Source organism: Scomber japonicus, chromosome 8 (genome assembly GCF_027409825.1).
Source record: "Scomber japonicus isolate fScoJap1 chromosome 8, fScoJap1.pri, whole genome shotgun sequence".
NCBI classification, from domain to species: domain Eukaryota; kingdom Metazoa; phylum Chordata; class Actinopteri; order Scombriformes; family Scombridae; genus Scomber; species Scomber japonicus.
The window spans coordinates 25778824-25806577 of NC_070585.1; the positions used below are offsets into that span (position 1 = coordinate 25778824).

Below are 27754 nucleotides of genomic sequence, written 5' to 3' on the forward strand. Positions count from 1 at the left end.
GACCCATGACAAATATGTTACATCAGTCATGGACATAAGAGCATTAGAGAAAGACTGAGACTAGTGAAGATCTATTAAGGCAAACAGTAGCAGAGCTGCCAGACAAGCGGTTTCCTCTTCATGTTTCTTTTTACAACAAAATTGGGAGGAAGCAAACCATCACACTTATAATATTGTATTTGCTGTCCAGTGTATAATGTAGCTCCTCATTCTGTCTAGTTCACTTTCCAAACTCTTAACTTCAAGTTCTGTCATCAACAGGTGGAAAATTATGACCCATGAAAGCTCTTTAAGTAAAGGGTCAAAGGTCACAAGAAATGCAATCAGTCCCAGCACTGAAAGCACTAAGTGTCTTGGTTCTGCTGTTGTAACATAGTAATGCGAAACTTTATTGATTAATGCAATGAAAAGCTCAATTTTATTGCCCCTATAGCTACAGGGAGGTGTGACCAGTGGCCCTAAGAAAGGGGGGAGGGTGATAATAACCTCCTCAAGAACATTTTAGCAGGGCAGATAATATCTAATAGGGTGCTGCACTCAGAGGTCATACTGACGTCATACTCTCTCTCTAAGAGTAGGTCAAACTGGCCAAGTGGGCAGGAGGGGCATCTGTTGACACCTGCTGCAGGGGCAAAGCAAAACATTTGCAAATCATATCAGATGGCTCAACCTGATATCACTAGTTTGTGTGTGTGTGTGTGTGTGTGTGTGTGTGTGTGTGTGTGTGTGTGTGTGTGTGTGTGTGTGTGTGTGTGTGTGTGTGTGTGTGTGTGTGTGTATACAGCTTTCCCACATATGGTCCAACATTAGTGAACCTTTGTTTCACAGTTCCCTGTTCACTAAATATTTACCCAGTTTTTTATATGGTGAATTATCAATTGTAATAAGCAGGTAAACTACAGCTGAAATATTAAGAAAAACCTCCACTATTACCCATCAACTCAAGTAAGTAATGTATAATTGTAAGCATTGTAGCTTGGTAATAAGATATAATTGCATATGTAAGTGTCTCTTTTTTTCCCTTAAATATCTCTCTATCTGGGTAGGATACATTGGTGTGTGATGGCCATCCCTTATCTGGCAATTTTCTGAAAATCCATTGTGTCAGTCCTGCAGAATGGAATCCGAAGCCGTTGACCGCACCACTTTCGGGTTTCTCTCGGGATGTTTTACCACTGGGACTGGCCCACCGTCTCTTTCCAGCTAAGAGTTAACTTCAAGCTACAAATCCAGGGTTGTCAAAAATAGAAGTAAATTATCATACACTCTACCTTTAAATGAGATCTCATCCACTTCCTCAAAACTAAATTTCACAACCCTATAGTCTGGGGATTCTTCTTGTAATTTTATAGTAATCCACCAAAAAATTCACATCATCTCGTATTAGTAAAGCAAAGCATTGTGCATATAAATGAAATACATTTCCCACATGTCTCGTATATATGTATAATCCCTTTAAACAGGATATGAAAAAGAAAAGCTTGTGCAGAAATTAGTCAAGCATAACTTCATTCAACATATTACCATGAATACAATCAATAAAATACATTTGGACACAACATATTCATCAAAACACTTTTTACTACTATTCAAAATACTGTTATACAATATTCAACTTGGTTTTATCATAACTTCAGACGAATGAACTGAATGGCTCATATTCTCTTCAGCTAGCAAGCTGCTAGGCTATTAACTATGCTACTAGCTCAGAAGAGTATTTTGAAGGTACACAGTGTGTCCAACTTCATTGCTATTGGTGTATTCATGGCTTAATATTAACTTTTCTGCTCACCAGCCACTCTGGCTCGTGGTTTAACAAAGTTACTAGCCACTCAGCATTTTCTAGCCACAATTTTGTTGTTGGAAAATTATGTTTTAATTGATTAAAGTTTACTATAGTGTTCCACAATTTACTTGAAGAACTAGATTTACAGCCCTTCCAATTAAGACAGACATTAGACTAGCTTCTTATTGCATATAATAAAACTGGTGCCGGAGTGTAGAAGATTAATTGCAAAGATAAAAACTAAATTGAAAAAATTTTGCAAGAGAAAAACTTTGTGTGGAGATGCATCAGTAAGCTCTGTGTGTAGGTTGCCTGCCCATACTCTCGTAGATGCAGAGGGAAAAGGGGGTGGGCATTTATCAGCCCCTCTAAGTGGCTGTAGGAAAAGCAATCCTCACTGAGAGTCGAGTTGACAGCAGTTTTCTTCATATCAATCAGCAATGCTGCTCCAGTTCATGACAAAAGAGTTCATGACACAGAATGTCATGCAATGCCAAAGTGGCTTGTAAAGGTGACCACCACTGCCAAAGTCTACCCACATTTGGTGGTTGGCCGTGTGCTAATGTCAAGCCGTGCTTGTATTCATGATAATGACGCTATTCTAATTTCTGCAAAAGTTATTCTACTTTATCTGATCCTGTGTAAAGGGATTATAACCTTATGTTATATGAAAGATGTGGGAAATGCCTTGCTTGACTGATACCAGGTGAAGTAAATTTTTGGTGTCATACTATGAAATCATAAGGAAAATCCCGAGACAATAGGGTTGTGGAATTGGATTTTCAGGAAGTGGATGGGATCTCATTTGAAACCTTGTTGTATGATGATTTTTCTGATTTATTCTGTACTGTACATGCAGCATGGCTTTTTGATAACCCTGGATTTGTAGCTTGGAGTTAACACTTCGCTGGAACATGATGGCGAGTCAGTCACAGTGGTGAAACATCCTGAGGGAAACCTGCAGGCGGTGCGGCCAGCTGCTTCACATTCCATTCTACAGGTTTTACACAACGGATTTGCAGAAAATTGCCAGATAAGGAATGATCATCACACATCAATTTATCCTACCCAGATAGAGAGACATTTAAGGGGCAAAAAAGAGACACTAAGGCCATTTTAGGAAATGTATTGAATTTTTGGTAACATGAGCTATTTTAATTGTGGATTTTTCAGTTTTCTGTGTAAGAGTAAGAGAAATGTTGAATACAGTATAAATAAACCTGTGTATAATAAATATATACATGGTAATAACAATTTAAGATTTGTGTTGTTATTATCACATTGTATTATCATGTTTATTTTACGATCATTGCATCACAAGCACAATTTTGTATGCACTCTGACTTCAATGCATCATTAAGCATTACTTTCTTTGACAGTTCTCAGTGTACTTATTTAATAACATAACATACTTTAATTAGTAACACTGGAACATATGGTACAAGTTGGTCTATTTTACATGGGAAAGGAAACCATCCATGTGGACGAAAGGATGTGGTAAGGACTTTGTAATACCATTGGATGTAATATTGCTTTCTTTTGCACTGTAAAATGAATTTGAGATATTTGTGTGCATATACAGTAATGTATTCCTAACATGGGTTTATGTTATATCAGCCTAACATAGTGTAATAAATAATTGAGCAAGAGGTTATTAAACTTAACTAATTCATCCATTAGTGTGGAAAACAGCTCCAGGAACATCTTGGGAACACAAGAAGATTTTTCCGATTGTGCCTCAGCACATGCCTTGTATGTTACAAAAGAACATGACTTACCTGCATACTAATTGCTAAAGCATAGTGCAGCTTTCTGAATATTAATACATAGTGTACAATTGATGGTATAAGGATGAAGTGAGAAGTTAAGATAAGATATAGCTCTTTTCTTTCTGTGGCAGGAAACACATCAATTTTATATTAACATAATCTTTGAAAACTAAACATATTGAGCATTCAAACTGGAGGATTTAACTTCCATAACTGCTTTGAAATGCACCCTTGATGCAATGCATAAAAGTGTTATCTGAGAAATGACTACAAATTGTGATAAGATTATCTAAAGCCACAGCTGCAGGCTGTTAATGATAGTGATTGCTCAGTAGTGTGTAAGCACATGTGACGTTGTGTGAAAAGCAGACACACCAAAGCTAAACTCAAGTCGTTCAACCCCTTGGGCTTTGGCTCCTCCAGTGACTGAACCTTGTCACCACACAACAGCTTCTCCTCAGGTTACAATGGTTCCCCACCCCTGAATGATTTTTTCAGAGCCTCTAATTAGTGCCCACACTTGTGTTTGGCATCCAGAAAGGAAGATTGAGTGTCAGTCTTTTCACTACAGCCGTTGGCCCTCCGGAATTCTGCGTCTGAGCTCATGAGCCTGGATTTAGACATGATACCACCACCAAAATAAGTAATAAAGTAAGGAATAAATCCATCCAATCTCAGTTTTTTTCCTTTTCATTCATGAAATAAAGTGCACTAACCATTCCAAGCAATGATTTAAAGTTATATCTTGATATGATCACTCATTTAAATGAATACCAGTTTGCTATTCTCTATTTTTGTCTGGAATAAAACATTTAAAAAAAAGAGCTGGATAGATGAAATAAGCAGTAGCCAGCATAATTTGAAGAAAAGTGTGGCACAAATAGAACATTTCAAGGACAATGACATACCACAGATACTCAGTGACTAATGATCTCTGAGACTTACAATGTAAAAGCACTACATTAATAAAAAAGAAGAATGTTAACAGTTGCCAGTCCTTGTAGTAAAGAGCAATCATTTTTAATACATTTACTTTTTGTTTGACTGTATGTTCACGACTTAGTTGTATGGGCCTGTATGATTTTCTGTTTCCTTCCTTCCGAATTTCAATCAAGACCCTGACCTTCATTAATGCAGGTAGCCCATATCAACCACACTTTCCTTACCAGCTGTCAAACTAAAGAACACATTGTTAAGTGGTTGGACTGATAGTTTAGCACAAATTTAAAGTAAAAATGCTGCAAGATATTTCGCAAAAAAAACACTGGGAGACAGGCCTAACCTCCCCTTCTGGCTAGAAACCAGGCGTTGACAGATGAACCACATCTTTTTAAAACTTCTCTCCACAGCTGTGGACAGCAGCTCCAGGCTGCTTTGTAGTCACATCTGTGAGCCGGACAGCTGGATGTTTGGAGAAAATTACAGTTTGATCTGTGGCGAACCAGATTGGAAGACAGCTTTGCCATACCAGATTCAGACACTGAGATTAAGACTGATCAAAGATCCAGGTTTTGCAATGGATGTTGCTGAGAGGATTGATAGTTGAGCACAGTCAACTTTGTAGTTCCATGACTCCAAGAGAGAACACTGAAATCTGCGAGAGGTCAATAATGTTTTCAATGATGGATTTCTAAATAGATTTGGGAACACACATATCTGTGTGCTGAAACTTCAGAAACGCTTAGGTTGCAACTTGAAAAATGACTTCATTCACACACTGTTATTTGTATTTGCACATCTTCCTCCCCTTGTCCTGTTACTGCTATTTGGATGAAAATCTAGATAACATAAATCTCCCAGTTCCCAGTGTACTAAATTTCCTGGCATAGGTGATTCTCGTAAAAGGTTAAAGCACTGTAGCCATTAAGTAATAGCCATCTTAACACAACTATTTGAAATTCCAAAAAATCATCCAATTTACATAGAAAACACAACCCCTGAACAACCATTAAGAAGCTTGGAGCAATGCAAGGAAATCTGTGTAAAGCCTTCAAAAATCTGATGAGATTTTCAGCTGTGGCAAATTGAATGATTAATCCAAAGCAGTAGACAAGCAGACAAGTAAAAGAACATTTTAATTGTGGCAGTTTAAGAATAAAAGTCTCTGGTCTCTTGCTCTGCTTTCAGATACAGATCGATTTCTTTAAGAGGATTGCCCTGGATCTCTAATTACTGCCAACCCACCAAGCCTTCCTAACCTTTTGGCCCAGCTGTCGAGAGAAGGGGAGCTGCAGTGCAAAACCCAGCATAATGAAAGTATATTCCTTTCAACCTCTATTTACCCAGGGAGGGTTTGCAGAGCACAACTGCTCTTTTCCTGTAACATGCTGCTTTCACTTACACAGATGCAGGCCCGTTGCTTCCCACTACAGCCTCAGTTTCTTGCTTTGGTCAAGAGAACAGTGACAGTAGTTGTTGAAAGCGGTGTGGAGCTAAAATCCTCACAGGATTCAGACTGAAGACCCTCTGGTCAACAGCTTGCTTCCACATCAGTCCAGCAGCCACCATCCAAACCGCTCAGTCCACTGCTTTCTACAGTTCACTGCAAATGAAATGCTTGCCCCCCAGACCCCAGAGAGCAGCATCTGTGCATACATCCCAACACAACAACTTGCCAGAGGGCTGGCTTTGCTAAACCAAGCAAGTGTGTACCTGGATTTTCAGAGTTGACATGAGTAGCAATTTGAGGATTAGAAAATGGGAAAATTGATGTTTCTGAGGGGAAACGTCCTTAGGCGAGGGCAGTGACTTAGTGTCTGCAGGTTAATTCCCATAAGAAGGGAATACAATTATTGTATAATTGCAATGTTGCTCACAGAGAGGCTCTCTATGGAGCCATTCATCCAAGGGTTTCCAAAGGATTTGTATTTCAATCAATGCCAGTGTTGTTTAATGAAATACGTACTAATATAAAGTTTTGAAATGCAGTTACTACCAGAAAAACTCCCTGAAACTAAAGTCATTTGATGAATTGCCTCATCTCACACTCTCTCTTTCTGCCTTGTTACTCTTACTGTTTAATAACACTTAGCAGTGATATCAAATATGAACCATTTATGATTATAAAATATTACACCAACATGTCTTTGGCCCTTTCAATTCATATAGGTGGTTGGTTGCTTTGATTTTTTGTGATCTAGGTGATTTCTAAACTTTTTGAAGTTACTCTTCCACAGACGTATAAAATGTGTAAAAACAATGTGGTCAAAATGACATACCACAGGACATATAAAAGCAGGCTACCAAAGTTAATTCTATAAAACATTTTAGAAGTTATAAGTTGATCATTATATTAGTATGATCATTTTACATGCTCTGACCCAATCATTGTCTGTCTATGCAAATGTTTAAAAGAAATAACAGTGATTCTCATTTCAAACTACTCTACTCCTTACAAACACCTCCAGCAACTAAACTGAAAATCTGAAGCTGTAGTTGAAAGAGGAAAGTAATTAGGATTTGCTCACATTTAGTTAACTGTGTAATCAGTTGCTTTCTGTGTGTAATTGTACTGTAACTCATCCACCATTAGTCACTTATTGTACAGGGTGAACCTCATTAAGTCTCTTTAAGTATTTGAACTGCAAGTAACCTGTGTTTGACCTTCAGTCACCTTTGCATTTAACCACATGCACACTTCAAAATGACTAATCTCTTCTGGGCACTGCTGTTATGTTACCAAACTCAGTGGATGTCATTTCTATGCTCTTGTTTGGGCAATGGTTTTGAGAAATGATGAATAAATGGAAATGGTAGCAACCAAGTTTTTATTTTTCTATTAATAGTTTACACAGGTAATTAAGCCTCTGACTGTCCACTGTTTGACAAAAGGCCTCCCGGTACTTTCCTCCCCTCTCCCTGACTACACATAAAAAAGCCTTTCAATCATCTCCGTCCATTTCCTTCTCAACATTTTGATGCGATCCTTATCACAGATACATAAACAAGAAATGGATGCACGCAGCCAGCAATAAAAAGTATCATTTGATCTTTGGAGTCAATAAATTGTTGTGAAGATGAACAATAGCCATAAGTATCTACTGAGTTAATAATTTATCTGCAAGTGGAAATTGGATATGTACATCTAGGTAAATACTTTTAAGCAATTACTAACTGCGGACTAAACAGCAGCCTGTAATTATATTATGAGAGATTGGTAGTTAGTAGTAATTACCGATGTGTTACTGATTAGCCAATTGTTGGTTAATGAATGGGTAATGATTTGGAAAAAAGATGCTATAGACCCACAATAATGAATCTGTATTTATATATCATACAGACTCACTATTTATTTATTCATTTATTTTTTTTACATGAAACATTTCTTATTAACATTTTCAAAATAAAATGGATTAAACGGGTATGTGTATTGTGAAAGGTGTTTTGGCATTTTTCAACTCATTTTTTGTAATTCAACTTTAAGTCTTACTAAGAAACATGTTAGCTGTTAGCTTTCACCACTGCAGTTTTTAGCACCACTTTAGATTTTAGCAGCTCCAAAACTGTCATAGTTTACTTGGTGTGTCCTCTCAGCTAACAAGCCAGGCATTGCTACAACTGCAGTCAGGAAACTCCTTCTTTTGTTCACAGTTGGAGGGAGGCCCACTGCTTCCCTGGGTCAGTGAAACTTCAGGAGTGCTGCTTTCAGATGCTGAGCCAACACTTGCCCTTGATGGTCAGTAGACACTTCAGTTGCATATAGGCTCACTGCTTAATCAATCTCAAGAAGATTTGATATATGAAGTTCATATAAGGCACCTTGAGGAACAGAAAGTAATGTAATGAGTGATGCAAATACCCTTGCTACTCAATAGCACAATTAGTTTTTCAGTGAGTGATGATTATTTGTTTATATTCTTCAAGTACCAACACTTCCTAAAGAACAAATTGGTACTAAAATTATAGCTCATGGTAACACAACCTAATTAACAAAGATAATTCATTAGCAGAACATTTGTTTGCCACTCTGATTAGTAGAGTGTAGTTATTACTCCTGATTTACATAACTATTCAAGTCCAATTAACCTGATCAAAAGTGATTGATTACCTAATATTTAGGCAATAGTAATATGTGTTTATAGGCAGTTTATAGCCACAGTCTTGCATGGAGGGTTCATAAGGTGGTAGCTACCATACTACTGTATCAACTCACATCCTGTGAATAACAAATATTACTGCTTGTGAGTCATGATAGTGATCACCGAATCCATCTTTCATCTGCTTTACAAATGCCAAAAAGAAAACATGTCCAACAAGTATCATCAATCAAACTTTGATTTTGTTATCTCAGATACGAATGCTGCTGTCCTAGAAAATGCATCATAATTCATTCAATTATTATTATTATCAGTCATTTTTAGGGTATATTAAGTGGTGGTTATCTACATTTTAAATGACCATGCTTTAATGACATAAGGGCACATTGTAGAAATGTCCCATTACTATGATTTGTTTTTGGGAAAATGTATTTGAACACAATGTGCTTGTGTTGTGGAATTTAGGGTTCAGTGATCTCTTTGAAATGTGGATGTGTGCTACAAATGTGGATTTCCACAGAACAATTGTCAACAAAAGGGAAATAGAGTGATGAATAGAAATGTTGTCAGCAACAGTGATGAAAAATATCTCATGCATGCATGCAAAGATGTCAGTTATCTGCCTGAGAAAATCCATCACCACGAGCATCTGATGCTGCAAACTATGTAAAAAACAAGCCAACTCAGTGACCCGCTTTAAATCTGAGCTAAGGCCTGTCAACAGGTGTGAAGGGAGACAAAGTGTTGAACAAACTTTGGCTGTCAAGGCAGAAAATGAAAGATAGAATTTGACAAACGGAGTTGTGCATGAAAGATCTGCCTTGCCAATGGTGTCTCATTAGTTGGCGTGGTTCCGGGGCCATGTTAATGCTGTCGTCTGTAAAAGCCCTAATTAGAGGCAGCTGAACAGATGTAAGATGTGGAGGGAAAAAAGAGGAGGAGGAGGAAGACGAGGGGGCTTAACACCTTTTGTACAAACTGGTTGGTAACCTGTCACACTCTTCTTACAGAGTCTGTATTTCTCTCAGCATTACTCATTCAGAAGGTGTCCTTTGAAGCTGTTATCGCACAATCTTCCCTGTGAGGACAAAAATGGATTGAAAAAAGTCTTAGAGAGGCGTGAAGTGTGAATGTTAATGTTTAACACTTTGGCCCCTTAATTTCATATAGCTTTAAATTACATATATTATATTTTTATTTTAAATGAGCACTTACTGCCATTGCATATTTGCACTTTAATTCCTAAGCAAACATAATTATTGTACCATTAGGTATGGTAATATGAGGGTCTTTTTCCTTAAATTTTCTGTTTAGATTTACTGTGTTTATTAAGCCAGTGGAAGCAATGTGTGGCCCATTTCAACAAAAATACAAAGTCATAATTTTGACTCACAATACCATACCGAGCATACACCCTATTTGTGACCAATGCATGAATATACAAGAGTCTTCAGCTGCTCTACTGCCACCATATGCAATCTGTGTGTAAGTAGTGCTTGCAAATCCTTGCTTCCATGTGCAAAAAGGTCAGCAGCAGTTGTTTTACAGATGCATTAGTACAACCACAAATGTATAGCATGTGATTTAGTGCCAAGAAAGAGACATCTGAAAATGTATCTCTATACTACAGTGCTAGAACATACATTTTAGACTTATCCACTCTGGAGAATGTATTTAAAAAAACACAACTTCCAGATGTGAAAATGCCAGTTTCATGCAGATAGAAGGCCAGAACATAAACTAATGCATGTAGTGCATTTTTTACTTACTTTAAATATACATTACAATCGATCAGCACATACGGAAAAGCAAAAAATACACATGTACACCATTGTGCCTTATAAATAAAACTGAACACTGAACTGCTGAAAGAGCTGATAGGACAGCAGCCATGTGTGCAACTTACAAATTAATGTGCAGCAAATGTGTCAAGGCTAGTAGAAACACAAAGAAAACACCAATAAATAATGTTTTCCTTTTCCTAATGCCCATTACTGACTTCAGTGGCGCACTTCCCAGTTTATTTCATGGTAATGATCACCTGGACGGAAACACAAACTCACTCCACACTCATTCCAAACCAAAAACACATTATTTAACTACATTCAAGATTGAAGGCCTTTAATTAAGCATTGCGATTTAGACATTTTGGGATTCTTTCAACGTTTCTAGACACTCTCATGTTTCTTCTTGCTTTGCTTCAAGTTGTAACAATATGTTGTGTCACCAACAATACTAAGTCCTTTTTTACAATTGACATTGTTGACTTGGCGATCATGGGTGTTTTAGGTGTGCCAGTTCCAGGATTTTTGTTTTATGCATGCTGGCTCACTGGTAAGGCTTACTGGCACACCTAAATGGAGTAGCCATAATTAATGTTATTAGTTGCTCTAGTGCTTTTCTTGCTTTGACAAGACAAAATGTCTGCAGTGATAAAGGCCTGCTAACTTGCCAAATCCTCAGAGATTAGGATTCTCTTATTATTATTTATTTCAGAACAGTAAAGAAATCTGTTTTATCCAGCAGCAAATAACACACCCACTACTTCCAAAGACTGGCTTTGTAGAGGGCTATCCCACTGTCTTGGTGCAGCCGTGGAAAAAACTGCCAATTGGCATATATCATGTTACTTTCAGCTCAAAGCTTGTTTGGCATCCTCTCATCACACCATCAGGTCACTGTGTAATTCCAGATCATTTTTAAACTTGCCTGTGTTTTCATCACTTCACTGACTTTGTCATAAGTTGTATGCCTCAACTGGTGTTGAGCCATGCAGCATCTGAGGCATCAAGCCCTTTCCTCTCCACACATTTGCGCTAACTGCCTAACAACCACCAGAATGAGATTATCTTTGTATCATCAAGCATGATAAATTTACAGGCATTTAGCATGGCAACGTGTGCAGAGACAAATCAGCTACTCACAGTACGCACTGGCACACGGTGCTAGGTAGAAAGAGTGTTGCAACTTCAGCAGTCGGCTAGATGTCCAAGTAACAAGAGAACGAAATGTGAAAAATAACTCGGCATCACTGACTGATTTACTGGAAGAGTCTTCGTGTTTTTGACATGGGGCTGTTGAATGAATAAAGTGCCCTCTTCCAGTAAGTCAGTTATTGCTGCCAAGTTATTTTTCACCTCGTACAAGGACAGCAGCTCCTCACACTGCAACAAAGGTACAGATTGCACATTGTACAATATTAATCACAACTATTTCCTCAACGTACAATTGGCTGTGGAATAGATGAGACCAAGCCAAATATTAGGATATTATAAATGATGCTTAAAAATGTCATCCAGTGGGTATTAAACTATGTTTTCTATTACACATGGTCAGTTGTCCTTGGGATCATATTTTATTAAGTGTTACAGGAGGATACAATTCCAGATTATCAACAGTAGGAACAACCAGAAGCCAAGAGTGTAAAAGAATGAAGCTGCATCTCAGAGACTAAACATTTCCCCAATAACACAGAACAACCCTGTTCTGTACAGAGGAACTGGCTTGAGTTAAAAGGTAATTTCATTCTTATTTTATTAAATGGGGATTGCTGCAGAGCCTGTTCAGTGTGCGGTGAGCTACACACAAACATGCACACACACAGTTGGTGAAATCATTCCAGTCAGTCATAAGACCTAATAGCTAATGTGCATTTTCATTCCATTTGGGCCCTAGAAATGGATACCCTCCCACGGGGATCCAAGTGTAAGCATGCCGTGGCAGAGCGTATCCAGTCTGCACCGAAAACCTATTTGTGCTTTGGGAAAAGCCATACATTCTCAAAATAGTATGTGTGATTGGGTTACCGTCTCTGTATGCCAGTGGCATAGCGTCGTATATCACATCTCACCATGTGCTAGGTGACATAATCCAGCGAGCATGGAGCGGCACTGCACCGATGATTACTGGGACAGGTGTGTTTTTTATTCCCCCCTTAAATGCATTTGAGCTGGGATATTTCACATCTCTATTTAATAGCTTTTGGTTCTTTTCTCACTCTACTCTAATGGCACATAAAGAAGACACAGTGGTGGCTTCATTTCAGTGAGCATGCATGACTTATGAGTTGGTATTGTGAGTATTTTAAGTAATAGAAAGTGAAACAAGAAGAATGTCTCCTATAAACTTTGAAAGGATGAACATTTGAGTCATGTCACACCCCAGGGATGCACTGTGTGCCACATGAATGCTACATGGAGAAAATAGATGATTCCATTAAGGTATACATCAGTTCCCCCTATGCATAAATGAGCTCTATCAAGACAAGCCAGTACAATGTCCCAGTAGTATTTCTGATATCAAATGCGACTACACTGTTGAAAGTGCCCATCTAACAAGTGATTTATTTCAATATTGAGTCTACATACTGCCTCTACATAAAGTGTACAGTTTAAATAAAGAATGTATTTGCACAATACAGGGTTTGGCAATATATGCAGTGATAAATACTGTTAGCAAACATTTGACCTGAACAAGTCACCAACACCTTTGCACCTCCTTACAGTCTTAGGATTTGAGCACAAATCTGAACAGTAGCCTACTGTAAGTCCACTCACTTATAGAACATATTATTTATGAAGCCACTTATTTTTGGTTAACTGAGTGTATTCAAAGGAACATCAATATGTTATATTACATTAGCAGAAACTATAACACTCACCTTTAACTTACAGAGTAGTCTTTTACAGTCATTAAAATAACTGTAAACATGTCTTGGTTTTATTCTTGTTTATACTGCTGAAGCTAGAGATTCATATCATATCTGCACTGAGGTGTCCAATGTGTATTCCAAACTGTATGAGGCTGTTCATGCATCAGTAACTGTCATTGCTGCTTTCTAAAATTAGCATGCCTAATGATTGTGCTTGATAACCATGAAATGTCTCTGCTGCATCAGATTAATCCAGTAGCTCTGTTTCACACATGAGGACACATTCATAATGCAAAGGAGGGAGACATTGCGAAGTGAAACCAGCTGAGTTTGTTGATAGCACATTGATGGGTCTGCATACTATAACCTCTGGGGCAGTGTGGTTACTGCTATCAAGCAATGTGACATTGTCTGCTGTTGCCTCTGGATTCCAAGAGAAAATGGTAATAATTTTATTTGAAATATTGTCCCACAACAAACTGAATCAGTTTAGGGTGTATGGTGGCTGTAATGATCAAATAAATCTACCTTAATAGAATAATAAAGTTTCAGAGTGAATGTATGTCTGCAGGATCATTGTCATTATTGATCATTATTTTATGTATTCATGAGAGGTGACATTCCCAGTGACCTCTCAGTAATTATTTGCCAAAAAAAGGAGACACAAATAGTGACAAATATGCAAAGAAACAAGAAAATAATGATAGTTATGGTTATATATTTGTTTCATTTATCACCTGATTTACAGTTAATAACAGCTGATTTCCTTAGAAAGTAGTGAGTATGCAGCAGTCTGTTCTCAGTCAATTTATCAGGAACTACTTTCTATTAATTGATTTGCAGTTAATTATTTTGTTTCTAACTTGTTCCTTGCTACTCAGTACTTCACGTCTGTTTTGTGTTACCAAGAAACTCTTATTCAATCATAAGAGACGCAGCTGTGAGATTCTTCAGTACTTGATCTGGGTCAAGCTCCCTGTCAGTCAACTGCAAGGTGATGCTCACGGAGCCCAGTGGATTGAAAAGAAGAGTCATTACAGGACACTGAAATACCTCTCTGATAGGAGGTGATGACATCTGCCAAGCTATGCAGACATGCCCTCCAGAGACGGTAACCAAGGTCAACTCAACTCGCTGCCAAGATTTTTAGTCCAGTGGAATTCCAGTTGCCATAAGACAACCAATACTCGCAGGACAACTGAGCTCTGTATAAAAACAGTGCCATTTTGGCGACGTTTCAAAAGCTCACAGCCTCAAGCAGATCCAAGTCTTTTATCAATGGAAGCTTCTGTTTTAGGGAGAAAATGTGTTGTAACAGCAGAATGATGATCATTCTTGCATGTAGATCAAACAATCTTTCAGAGCTCCTCTTTTTTTTCACACTATCATAGTTTTTATACGACATAGTTTAGGAGATAAATACATGTACATGCCTTGACATGCTTGGTTTTCAGTGCGAAATGCTCAAAAATTACCATTGTATTACTTACATTCTGATGCACCCCTTAATGAATATTGGATTATGTAGGAATACACAAAGTTGGAAATGCATTATGTTTTCTGTATGTATGTTTTTGAGGGATGTGTTGGTTGCATAGAGTGAGTAAATATACAGCTGTTCTTCTTGTGAGTGAAAATGACGCATCTTTTATTTTTTTATGACCCAAAGTCCTTCAAACTTGTGAAAAAAAAAACACTTCAAAAATATATATAGTGCCAGTGAGGGGTTAGCACAACTTCCTCTTTGTATGTGTTTTTGACTTAGTCACAGTAGGTCAAGACAACACTCAGTCATGTAAAAAAACAACAAAGTGAGTTGAGGAAATGGTGCAACCTCACAGTGAATAACAGGTATTTGCTCTGACAAGTAAGCTTGACTTTAGGCACACGTACTCCACCCTTCATGTTTAGACTGCACCAGGCAGACACTTCACTCTATCCATCAGAATCAATGTTAGCATTGGTACTATTAATCTGACGTTGTTTAGAAGTCTAAATGTATGTACTGTACATTTTTTTCTGCCATGGAAATATCACTTAAATTGACTCACAATTACTATTTTTTTGTTTTTGTTTCAATCAGTCTGCTTCATGCAGAGCTCTTTTGCTCTGTGCCAGCTAGTCAGACTGTAGCTACTTGAATCATTGTGCAAAGGCAGCTGATAACATTCACCATTCAAGTTCTTCCGCTTAGGAAGTTAAATTGCTTTTTGATTTGAGTAATTTCATTCCACAGATAAGGAGAAAAACACATGATAGAAATGTTATCTGTATGTATATTATTTGTGATGGGAAAATGTTAATAGAACATCTTTGTAACTGCCAATGAAATGGTGGCTTTCAGAAGTTGTATTTTTCAATGAAATACTGACAAAGCCAAACATTTGATGTGATATTGCTAAGCTGATGGTGTAACCGGCTGACAATCCTTATCTGCAAACTGGTAATATTCCAGAAAGTGGGTTTCTTATTGGAGGGCAGCAGACGGAGGCTGGACAATGAGACCACTACAGAAGCCGAGCAGATAAGAAACAGAATGAAGAGAAACACAGTGCCACATCAAAGATATTATTTAAAGACATTATTTATCCAGGCAATGTTTGCTCAGAATGAATGTATTTCCTCACCAACACCCTGATTTCTATTCATACCGTTTCAGGCACACCTGGGAGCTGCAAATCCAACCATTGCACTCTGATACTGAATACCCAGTCTGTGATTAAGTGCCTCACTCAAGGGCACTTCAGTAGCGGCTAAGATGAAGGTTTGTTGTTTTATGTTTATGTTAATCAGGATTTAGTTTTTCTCTGAACCTTCATGTTGGTCCAAGATTAATCTGAAGCTTGCTATTCATAACTAATGACTATTACGTACCTATGAATAAAAAGAAAGTTATATACCTTTACTACCAATTATATCTAATGACAGTGTGCATATATCAGTGTCTATGTGTTTTCTTAAGAAACCGTCTGATAATGGTTAAGTTCAGTCATACAGTATATGATAACTTATTACGGTTGAGGTTATGCAGCTTAAACCAATTTTGATCTTAGAGTGTAATTTATTATGCACTATACTTAAAGTATAATGCATTCTTCTTTCCTCTAAAATGCACAATTGTTACTTCCTTTTCCCCATAGTCTAGTTTTTTCCACCGTACCTACATTAAAGTACCAGTAGGCAAGTGTTTTATTAGTACCTGATTCATACAATGAGGTTCTATCATAAATCAAGGCCTTTATTATAGTGTCAGCTTGTCTTTTTGGCCTCAGTTAGTTCAATAACCTTTTCATTCTTTTAAGTTGGTAAGTTTCAGCTTCATGTGCACTGGTTGGATGTTTGTTGTTTGGTGCTTGGTAGCGAGCATACAGCGGATTCATCAGAGCTATTTTGATTAAAAACAAACAAACAAAAAAATGCCTTCTGCATCTGGAAATTATACTTATAAGGAAACTGAGGTGAAAAAAACAGTGACGTTGTAGGCCATAAAAACAAAACTATGAGCCCAAAGTAGCTAATAAAAGCTACTTAAAGCTGGTGGGAACTAAGGAGTCAAGTGATATTTTCGTTGTGTGTTTATCATTACAAAGTGACTCCCTTCAGATTACATATTTAGTCATTTTATCCATGTTAATTGGAGCAGCTTTATCACATTAAAACATCATAGTCAATTCACACACTCTTTGGAGACCAAGGTACTTCCCGTTCTTTTACTTAATTAGATCTGAACAAAACACTGTCTGCATGAAAAGAGAAAAACTTCTCTAACATTTATTCAGTCAGACACAGATAGACTTGGTGTCTGTAAAGGGCATTTCTTCAGTAGATCTTAAACCTGTGACCCAGATCTCTTGAAAACTGCTTGAGGAGGTGGGAGAGATGGTGCACTCGTTGCCCGAAATGACAAACAGCAGGCAGGCGGCTGCATGCTTTGCTTGCCAAATACAGCACTCTATGTTCAAATAGTGCTGACAGGGAAAACATAGACACTTTTATCCAGGGTCCCCCTCTCCAGAGTGAGATGTTGAAGGGAAAAACTCCTCCCGCCAGGAGACATAGACCTGCCTGTATTCAGTGGTCGAGGGGTTGTACTGTTGCTATCGTGGAAAAATCAGAAAAAATCACACAACTGCAGATTAAGGGATTTTCTTTTTCTGGCTAACACTGAATGTTTACATGGGGACTGATGTGTTTAGTGACTGTCAGAATGGACAGGCCCATGAGAGCTATTCAAAATACATCTTTCAGAATCAAATTTACATTAGCCTTGTTGAAAAATTAAGAAACCACTTTGAACCATGCTGACAAACCTCTCTTTATGTATGTGGTTTTCATCTGACAATGCTGATATACTCAGTGTAATTGCGGCCCTCTTTATTTCACGCTGAGTTCATTGAACATTCGAACCATCCATTTTCTTTGATGGTTTTAATTCAGCCAAGCATATAGACTGCTATTGCACTGCCCACTACAATGATTAACTGCATAGTGCTGCATTCATTCATTCAAGCATATCCATCAAAGTACAGCTTCTTCTAACTGGAAACAAGCTTTCCCAGGGCAGCAGGCTCAGGAAACATCTGACCTGTATTAAAGAATGAATGGAGATTCCAAGAGCGGCTAGTTTTGTTTCACCGGTTTAAGAGCCATATCGTAATTTCAAATTAAAACACAGAGTTAAGCACTCTGGAGACCACTTAAAATAACATAGTGGAAACCTGAATGCCATCTGGCCACACTTGTAGTTGCCAGCAGAATAAGCCTGTACCTACAGTAGATAAACCACTATGTTTGGTCTTGTCTGGTCATATTTGATAATAATCGGTTGATGACTTTTTTATATATTTAGATATGGATAATCTTATGAGTATAAAAGTTGAATCCATTATAATTCTTTCAATTCTGTTTTGTTTCTGTTTTGTATGGTGGGTCGCTGTAAAAACAGAAACAAAAGAAAAAATTGTGTGGAATTCAACTTTAAGCTCCATGATTAGATGTTTCAAAAATACTTCCTGGGAGTAGCTGACTTGTCCAAATAAGTTTTTATGTATACAGGCTTGTAAATTGTAACTTCTTTTAGCAAATACATGGTTATCTTTGAAGACAGTTGCTCTTCTTTTGCACTCATGATTCAATCAGGGGGGTTTCTTGCCCACCCAAGCCTTGGAAGTTTGCTAATTGCCAATCGCTGCAAACAAATGAATAGCACTTCCAGATTTCTGAATGCCTAAAATATTTCCTCCCACTTCATAACTCTATATGTGTGCTTTTAAAACTGTGCTCCCAGTCACGTTTGAATGAATGGATGATGTACACAGTGCACCTAAAACAGTTATAATCTCTGACGCGGGCCACCCACTTTCTTTCCTGTTTTTAAACTCTCACTATAACCACTTATTTGTCTGCATCATAATCTAATGAATGCACAATACAGCTCTGTATCTTTAACCCTCTATGTATACATATGTAGAAAACAGCACATTTTCCCCATAGGCCCGTGACCCTAATAACCCTAGTCTACCCACTAATCTCGTAATCTTTAGCGGAACAGCAGCCTCTGTGATCATTGGCAGGTCTGGTGTGGTGCATACCTTCCTCCAGTGGCGCTCGGTGGGGATATGTGGGAATATCTGCAGGTAATCCGCATCTCCTACAAATACCTGCAGTCGGATTTTTCTAATAAGAGCTGGGACTGTGCTTATGGGTGGGCTAGGTGGTGGTGAAAACATGGCCTTCTACGGGGAAAGTGAAGCCAGACCACTTAACTCAGAGAAGTGATATGAAGAGGCGCTCCCTGACATGATCTGAGTGATTCGGAAGCAGAGATGTACTGTATCTTCATCTGGATGTAAAACGTTATATAACCGACTGCTCTGCCAGTGAATCACAACCTAATGGAAACGAGCATTGTAAACACTGTATCTCTCTCAGTGTAATGAGACAACCTCACAGAGGCTGTTGGTTAAAACGACTGAAGGCAAGGTGCAGTGTACCTTTATTATTAAATGGCTGAGTCTATTTGCTTAGACAGTAGAACATCAATTTAACGTTCTCTATAAACGTTTATAATAAATCACAACCATATCTCCCATGTTTATATATGTGATTTTTCAAATAGAAGAAATTTATAGTAACTTTCACAGGCAACAACAATTGATCTAATCCACGATGGCTATGTTCACAAATCACTGTCCTTCATGTCTTATGTGCCATTAGTTGGTGGATCAAGGCACCTAAAATACTCTGTTGAAGTTAGAAAAATACCCATATCATACTTCAAGTTATCATGTATATTTTGGCAGTGTTTAACCCTGATGCGGTATCCTTTCCGAAACATGACCAAGTGTTTTGTGTGGCCTAAACATAACCACAAAGCTAAAATCATATGTCAGCTGCCAGAAATGGAAATTGTATGGAAAGCAAATGAAATGCTTTAGTTTAGTTATAGTTTCGCACTCGGTATGAATATTGTGCTTTGGCAGTGAATGGTTTGCAGACACATCCCTTGTTAAATTGATAAAAACTTAATCTGGTAAGCCTTTTGTTTCTCACTAAATATATTTGGTAATGCAAATGAGTTGTGTATTAATGTAATATTGAGGAAACAAGGGCGCAAATCAACACCATATTGACCTTTTGTCAATCATCATGAAGCAATTAGCCTAATAGTCTAACATACAAATGTGAAATAACAGTGAGAGAAAGATTTTTCCTCCCAGCAAAATACTAATTTGTAGACATAAGCAGAAGTTGCGGTGGTGGTCAGAGAGGAAGTATACACATTTAATTCTAAAACCATACTTAGCATTTTTGTAGTGCAATTGCAGATGTCATTTTCAGCGATGTTTTTTCTTAATAACCATGAAACCTTATAGCCATGTGGCAAACACATGAAAATGGCACTGAAATACATGTTATTGTAACATAATCCTCAGTGGTAGAGACGGAGGAAGGAAATGTTCATATTATTTACGACCACAACACATACAATTTACATTTCAGAGCTCATGCCTATTCTGTTAGCTTTTTTGAGACTTTTGTCCAAATCATTTATTGTGACAGATGGTTACTCTACACAGCAAAGGCCCTCAATGGGAGACAGCCTCTGATATCTTATGGAGTCATCAGCAGCTGCTTGCCAAGTTTAATACGACTGGGGACCATAACTCTCCAGGCAACTACTACTAAACATGCCAGACAGGTCTGGCTCTTTCCCCTCATCCAGATCGATATCAAATTGTCTCACAAACCATCAGCAATCAAGCGCGCCTGGACGGTGAGTTCTCAGACACTCCAGTCAAAGGTTAGAGACGGCCTGGGCAGCTTTGCCCTGAGTCAATGTGACCGCTGTTTTAAAGAGTTCTTTGACAGTTTAACATCTCTTCACCAACACACATCCTCTCCTCCTCCACCTCCTTCATCCCTCTTGCCCTCCCCTCTTCCCCCCTGTTGTTTTCCTTTCTAAGCCATCCTGATTAAACCTGGAGATCCCAGGGGGAGGCTCTGATTTCCCAGTCCGGACTGTTACTGTAGTGAAGTCAGTGCTGCATGTCCTCACACAAGGCCAGTCAAACCCACTGGCTGTAAAATACGGAGGAATGAATGAAGTTTGACTAGTGTAACATCTGCAGAATGCATGGCTGTTATTGCTTTGAACTGTACCCCGTCAAATCCTGATGATTTTATGGTCTTATAAAACTTTCTTTGTTGTTGTTTGTTTGTGTTGCCTATTAAATAAATTGCAATTATGATCCTAAAAAATATTTTGGTTACACATCACTGGGATGGCAAGAGCATGCTACTCCTGCTTAAGAGGCCTCTATTTACAGTGTTGGCCAAATGCCAATTAAGGATGGGAAAGTTTGGGCAAGACTGTCTTTGTAAACTATATTTCTAGTACCCTATGTCCTGGATTGGTATATTTTGGAGGATAATAATTCATCAAAGTCACTCTATTGGTGATGAAGGTAAAGACCCAGTGGATAAACTGATGTTCAACAGTTAGATGAAAAATGAAAATAATAAGATACATTTCATGAAAAAGAAAATAAAGACAACACATACACGTGCATCAGATGCATCTGTGCAAGGTAATGACTTAAAGCCCCATGTTGCCCACAAAATTCCACTCGAGGTACTCACACGCGCACACCCAAACACGCGTGCCAACAACCCCCCCCCCCCCAAAGAACTTGATTGCCAAATTGTCCAAGATGGCAAGAAATCGTTGAATGGTAATCATTCACTTATTCAGTTAAAGTTGGGAACACCGTTAACTGCAACCTGGACGTAACATTAAACATTGACAAAACCGTATTTCTAAATTTGATAGTGCAGTTCAGTGCAGTGCAGAGGGTAAGCAAATTATATCGCCTGGAGCGTCTACTGCTGCATGAATGGAGCCTTTTTTATGATCACAGGGAAAACGTCTCCCGGGGGACATGGAATTTCAGAGGGTTTCCCCCCTTAAACATACACGGGTACACTTTAAAGGTAAAAAGGTAATTTTGCACTTCCTATCCTGGATAAAGCTGTTTGAAATGAATGAAACGTTCTCATTCATTGCAGTTAAACTCAAGCAAGATGTGCATTTTAAAGAATGGCTTTAAGCCCAGTAAGAATAAGCATGTTGTTATGTGTGTGTGTGTGAGAAACTCCCAAGTTTATGTTAAACTTTATGGCTTTGCTGCACGAGAAAAAGCACATTGAAAACTCACCGTTTTGCTCCTTTACGCTTGGAAGGTGAAATTTGCTGACATGACTTGATTCAGCTTCCGAGCCATATTGTGGGAGAAGCGATGCAAGAAGGAATAATAATGGAAGGATCATTTGGATGAGTGGTGGATGGCGATCACAAGGCGCTGTAGACGGGATTGTCTGTATCACCACACACAGGCGTCGTTTACAGGACACCAGTGCTGTTTTGGACACATTTGGAGAGGATAAAAGCAGAGTAGAATCCACATAATCTTAATCACCAGTCGTTCTGGAGAAAGTGAAATTTATATCTCCCTAAATCACGGCAAATCCTTTCCAGACCTTTTCCACATCTGCCGCTGCTGCACAATGCAAGTGCGCACCTGTTGGTTCTGAGAAAAGTTGAATACTGAGTTGCAGAAAGTTTGGCTTTAGCAAAAAAAATAATCCGGGAATTACTTGTGAAAGCGTCCTAATGCAGGCATGTCATCTATGGCTCGAGATCATTAGAAATGCACAGATGCATTTTGGCTAAAGCGCGCGTCCACGTTGCGTTCTTGACTCAGTGTGAATAATCCTCCCAGATCTTTACGCATTACAGCAAAAGCTCACACAGAGAGACAGCGAGACAGTCCAGCAACTTGATACAGTCTGTACCCAGAGACCATTCGCAACACCAAGACAAGTTCTGTTGTCTGGCGAGGTCTTGAGTCATAACTTGGTGGAGACTGAGATAAAATATCGCTGCGTGGCCGGGGTTGGGTTTTTGGAGACTGCCAACTGACGGCGCAACAGGTGCTATACATAAAGTACAACTTCCCAGCCGAGGAAACTCCCCGGGATGTTAACTATTCCGTTGCTGCCTCCACCAATGAGGCGATTCATCCACTTTCACTGACAAATTGGCAAACACAGTACGTGTTTCCAGTAGTTTGATGACGCAGAGTGAAGCTCTTCTGTTTGTTATGATGAAGATGTAGCCTTGACACATGGTAACGCTTAAAATAACTATGCAGACTGTTTGCTCCACAACTGAAAAAGTCCGTTTAATACTAAAACACCAGATTACATGACCAATAACCCTACAGAAAACTGGAACAATTAAAATCTTACATTGTATTTAGAACAATATTACCACAACTGCTGAAAAATTGTACCTAGGTGAATTTGTCAAAATGTCGTTTTTAATACTAAATAAGAAAGTTTGTTTTGAAGAATAATTAATTCACATACACATTTCAGTTTATATTTTACTTTCTATATATTGCCTCACAATGCAAAACCAAGAGAAAGTACATTTTAATTCATGTGGTTTTTGTATCACTTATTGTACATATACATATATATCCCATTAAAATCAATTACTGTGGGTTTTACAGAACTGAATGTTCTAACAGTGTGTCTCGTTGGAGATATAACATTAAGTATTTACTTGCTACTGTGCATATCACATTTGCTTCCACTGTGTAAGTGCTCATAAATATTACTTTTAATTCATCTAATTTTACTGGGCTACAACATTGCAGCCTTCTTGAACATGGTTCAACACACGCAGTCCACATTGCATATTCACATCAGGGGCCTCATCATTCAATAGGAAATTTCCATAATAAAATTTTGAAAATCAAAGTTTGTAAGATTGTTTAAAGTCTTGATTCATTTTCCCCATAGAGAGATGAAAGATAAATGTGGACCCACACAGGACATTTTAACGCACCGTGCTGCTTTCTGCTCCAAATGTTTCTGGAAGGAAATGTTTAAGAGCTTCTCAATTTGTCATATCAAAGCAGAGACACCGTTTGGAACAATACTCCCTCCTGTTCGCAATTTCCTTTCTCCCCGGCACAATGTTGTACCTCATCAACCGTGTTTCATGTGGTTCCTCCCATCCTATTGTTGGCAAAATTCACTAGTGTATCCCCCTGCTGTATGGTAGGTCTGCTGCTGCACAGACACAACAATCAAAGGAGAGCTGGAGACATATTGAACCCATTGAGCTAGACACATGATGCAATGCTGCAGCAATTTACCCCCAGTCTCACATAGCTCAGAAACTACCACCTCAAAGAAAGTGCAGCGCAGCCATCTCTCCGGCATTAAGGTATGAAGGAAGGTTTTTGTGGTTTTAATCAAAGTTAATGGCTGGGAAAAGAAGGCATGGGGCTTTGATACAGTCATTTCATTCGTGTGTTGCCCCTGTGGAGAGGGGCATGTAGAGGTCTTCTTGTGCCTGTTGCAAGGGCCAAGGCCCTTTGTGTAAAGGAGAGTATCACATTCCAGCCCTGCAAGGGCCTGCAGCAGATGTCAGCACTTCACATTGTGGAATCCCTCTCTCTTTCGCACACACACATACACACTCATTCAGCCCTTGAGGTTTTGTCTGTAAAAGCGGGGTATTTTGTCTCGTTGTCCACATTTGATTGCCGCTTCCACGGTGGTCTTGTGAAACGCCGAGGCTTTGATACAAAGAAATATAATAAACAAAGGAAATTAGAAACAAGACAGACCTTTTGGGTCACGGCTAACATACAGAGACATGCCAGCCAGCAGGGCTCTGTGTCCACTGAGCAGACTGAGATGGAAATGTATACAATTGAGTATTCACAGTCGTTGACTCCAAGCTAAATCCCATTAGACTTGCTTGCCTTTTCGGGACGCATTTTGTCAAACAAACAAATGCCCTTTCCCAATCAGTCTCTATAACACAACACATCTGTCACAGCGTCTGCAAAAACACCAGTTTTGTTCCAGGTGAAATTAAGTGAAACACAAGGGAGAGGATATGTTTGCTAAATCCAGATTGCAGCTCATTATTGCACCTTGTAGAAAAAGGCCTTTGAGATGACTTCATTTATATGGTAAAATCTGTAGCAGAAGCAGCTTTCACTGTGTGGTCCTGCAAGGAGTCATTTGTGGTTTTCATTGAGAATGATAAATGTGCCAGCATAGGAATTTAGATAGAAGTGACACTGTCTGTTCTTAGAATATATACCAATTGAAACCTTTGACCTCCACTGCTATGCCTGATGAGTTATTATCATGATGAAAAGTCATCCTAATGTTCCCCTATTTTTTCCCCTCAGTATGTGGGTACACCTTTATAGGTATTTGAGATTCTTTTATAGATGTTCAGGTCCTTTGCCTAAGTTTTGAGATGTGTAAAGTGTGGCAGCAAAATGATTAATTGCCCCTGACTGCACTTGGCTTTGAAACCAGAGCCCCCTGGTGGTGCCCCTCAAAGCTACAGTCAGGCATTTGCCCCAGATCACTTGTTGATGCCATTGCAAGTACTGTAAAAAATTACTTAGTTCTGTACAAAACAACATGTGTTTTCATTCTACTAAATAAAATAATATTTCATCATGTGACTGAAATTAATTCCAGGGTAAAACATTAACATCTAAGTAAAACTATTTTCTGATAGAATCATCCATCCATCCATACATCCATCCATCCATCTAATCCGTTTATCCTGTTCAGTGTCATGGGGATTGGAAACTTAATCTTTGCACATTTTTGATTTCCACATCTAAACACATGCATCATTAGACCATTGTGGAAAGATATATGGTTGTTTTCCAGTGTGGGCTCCACTGCTGTCATTAACAGAAACAACTCTCATACAGTCATACAGTAGCTACAGAAACCCAGACAATCATGCTGATTCTCAGTGTTAGTGTTTTTGTCACTGGGTATGTGCAGATTTATTCTGTTGTGGTGCTGTGGCATTTACAAGCTGTTCTTTTGTGTTTAAGACAACATGTCAGTGGCTAATGTGTTCCTAGTTGGGTTAATATTCTAACCATTAATTCAGTGGTGACTACAGTAAAATGGTCAACTGTTCAATGGTATGCAATCAAATGTATCACCTACAATAACATAAGATTAAGTAAAATAGCAATACTACAATATAAGTACATTTGCAAAAATACACAACAAGAATTAAAAGTCCTGCATTTTGAATTTTTGCAAAATGTACCCAAAGTATCAAGAGTAACTGTTTTGCATAATGTCACCTTTAAGATAATCAGCTATTTAATACTGTTGAAGGTTGAGCTGGAGATGTTCAATTTAACATTGAATCACATTGTATCATCTGACCACATCTTTGGTGTAAAATCATAATCTGCAGAGTAAGTAGAAACTATAGCTATCAAATAAATACTCTTTCAGCCAAATCTGAACTAAACTCCTGGATGCTCCCCACTGTGGTTGTACAAGCTGGAATTTAAACAATGTACCTGATTCGAATACTACTGTGATGTGCAAAATACTGAGAATGAAAATAATATAATTGCATGTGGAATTCATTCATTTTATTAATCGTATCCCTTAAATGGGAAAGCTATTACTGTATGTTGTATGAATACTAGTTTACAATACATTTAATCAAAAACATGTTTTTATTTTGTGTAACTTCCCAAAAAACTGTTAGACAACCCAAAACATTCTCCTTGAGGATTTCCCTTCTTACGTCTGAATAGAGAGAGGTCCAAAAACATCAGGAGAGAGCTCTCCTGCTGAACAGCTTCCTGGCTCAATGCCTCAATCGTACTCTCAGTTAGTGTTGCCCTAAACATCTGCTGATGGGGAAGACTCAGATTCCATTATGGCAATCTGTTTAATGATTTAGGGGTCAAATCTACTATAGCACCAAACTTAATCAATACAATATTGTACTTCAGCTTGGGACTGTGTTGTTATGAATTGAATGAGGGTGAACATCTGCTAGCCTGAAATTCTATGCAAATGTTTACTCAAACCTATTGCATTAATATCCTACTTCATCTGTGCAGTTTGGTAGTTGATTGTATAAGCTCATTTGTGTTGTTGAGAGATGTTGCAAATTCTTCTAATAGTTGTTCATTTCTTATATGATATTTACAGGTCAGATAGAGGAAGCACCATGTGTAGGGAAGAGACCTTGATCAATAATTAAAGGAAGAACTCAGCAGCTTGGATGATGCCAATACCTGAACATGTCAATAATCTATAAAACTGCTTGTTTATCATGCTGCTAAAACTAGGATGCAGAGGCAGAGAATATAGGACTTTATTTTGTGTCTTGCATGATTTTGCTCTTTGCTATTTTTGTTCTGGAGTTAATTTTAGATGTATTTATTTGTGCATCATAAAATGAATGAAAAGACACGAATCACAGCCAAAATCACCAATCATTATTTTAATAGAGGCTTTTTGTGTGTGTCCCCTTAAAGAGAAAATGTCTGATCTCATAAAAAAATATATCTGCATCCAATTTCACCATTTCTTTTAATGTCTTTTTACCCTCAAGAATGTATAATATTACCATTCTGTGGGAACATCAAATTCACTTTACACACATACATTTGTACTATATCTAAGACCCCTTGAAAACATTATCTTGTGCTGATGTTTTTTTTCAAATTCCCTCAGTTCTGCTGCCCTTTGTTTTATCTTTGTCCTTCATGATTTACATCAAAATTTGCTTCACTCTGGCAGCTCCTGTGACATCCTCTTCCAAGCAATTTATCTTGTCACTGATGTAACATTATGTCCATGAAGCTTCTCTAGGTTCAGTTGAAGAACCATTCATAACGTCTGGCCTGAAAACAAACATGTTACTTAGCAGTGCAAAGAGGTGGGGGGAAAAAGATGTTAAGCTGCAATACTGCTGTGTCTCCATCTCTGTCAAAAGATTTATTTTCATTTTAATAAGAATATGACAGCATATATTACTTTTCTCAGCTACAGTAAAGTAGCAGAAATGTGGCCTGCATGCCAGGTATAATACCACAATTAATTGGTTCAATCCCGCCTGACACATTTCTGGAAT

At 38.2% G+C, this 27754-nt stretch overlaps 1 protein-coding gene across 1 annotated transcript in view; it reads right to left on the minus strand.

Annotated features, from left to right (window-relative positions):
- The window catches only part of pdgfc (platelet derived growth factor c), a 45069-nt gene extending 22802 nt beyond the window's left edge, over positions 1 to 22267 (minus strand). Inside the window, exon 1 of the mRNA XM_053324084.1 lies at positions 21960 to 22267. Coding sequence (XP_053180059.1) covers positions 21960 to 22071 — 112 coding nt within the window. The 5' untranslated portion in view covers positions 22072 to 22267. The remainder of the gene's footprint in view (positions 1 to 21959) is intronic.
- Between the last annotated feature and the right edge of the window lie 5487 nt (positions 22268 to 27754).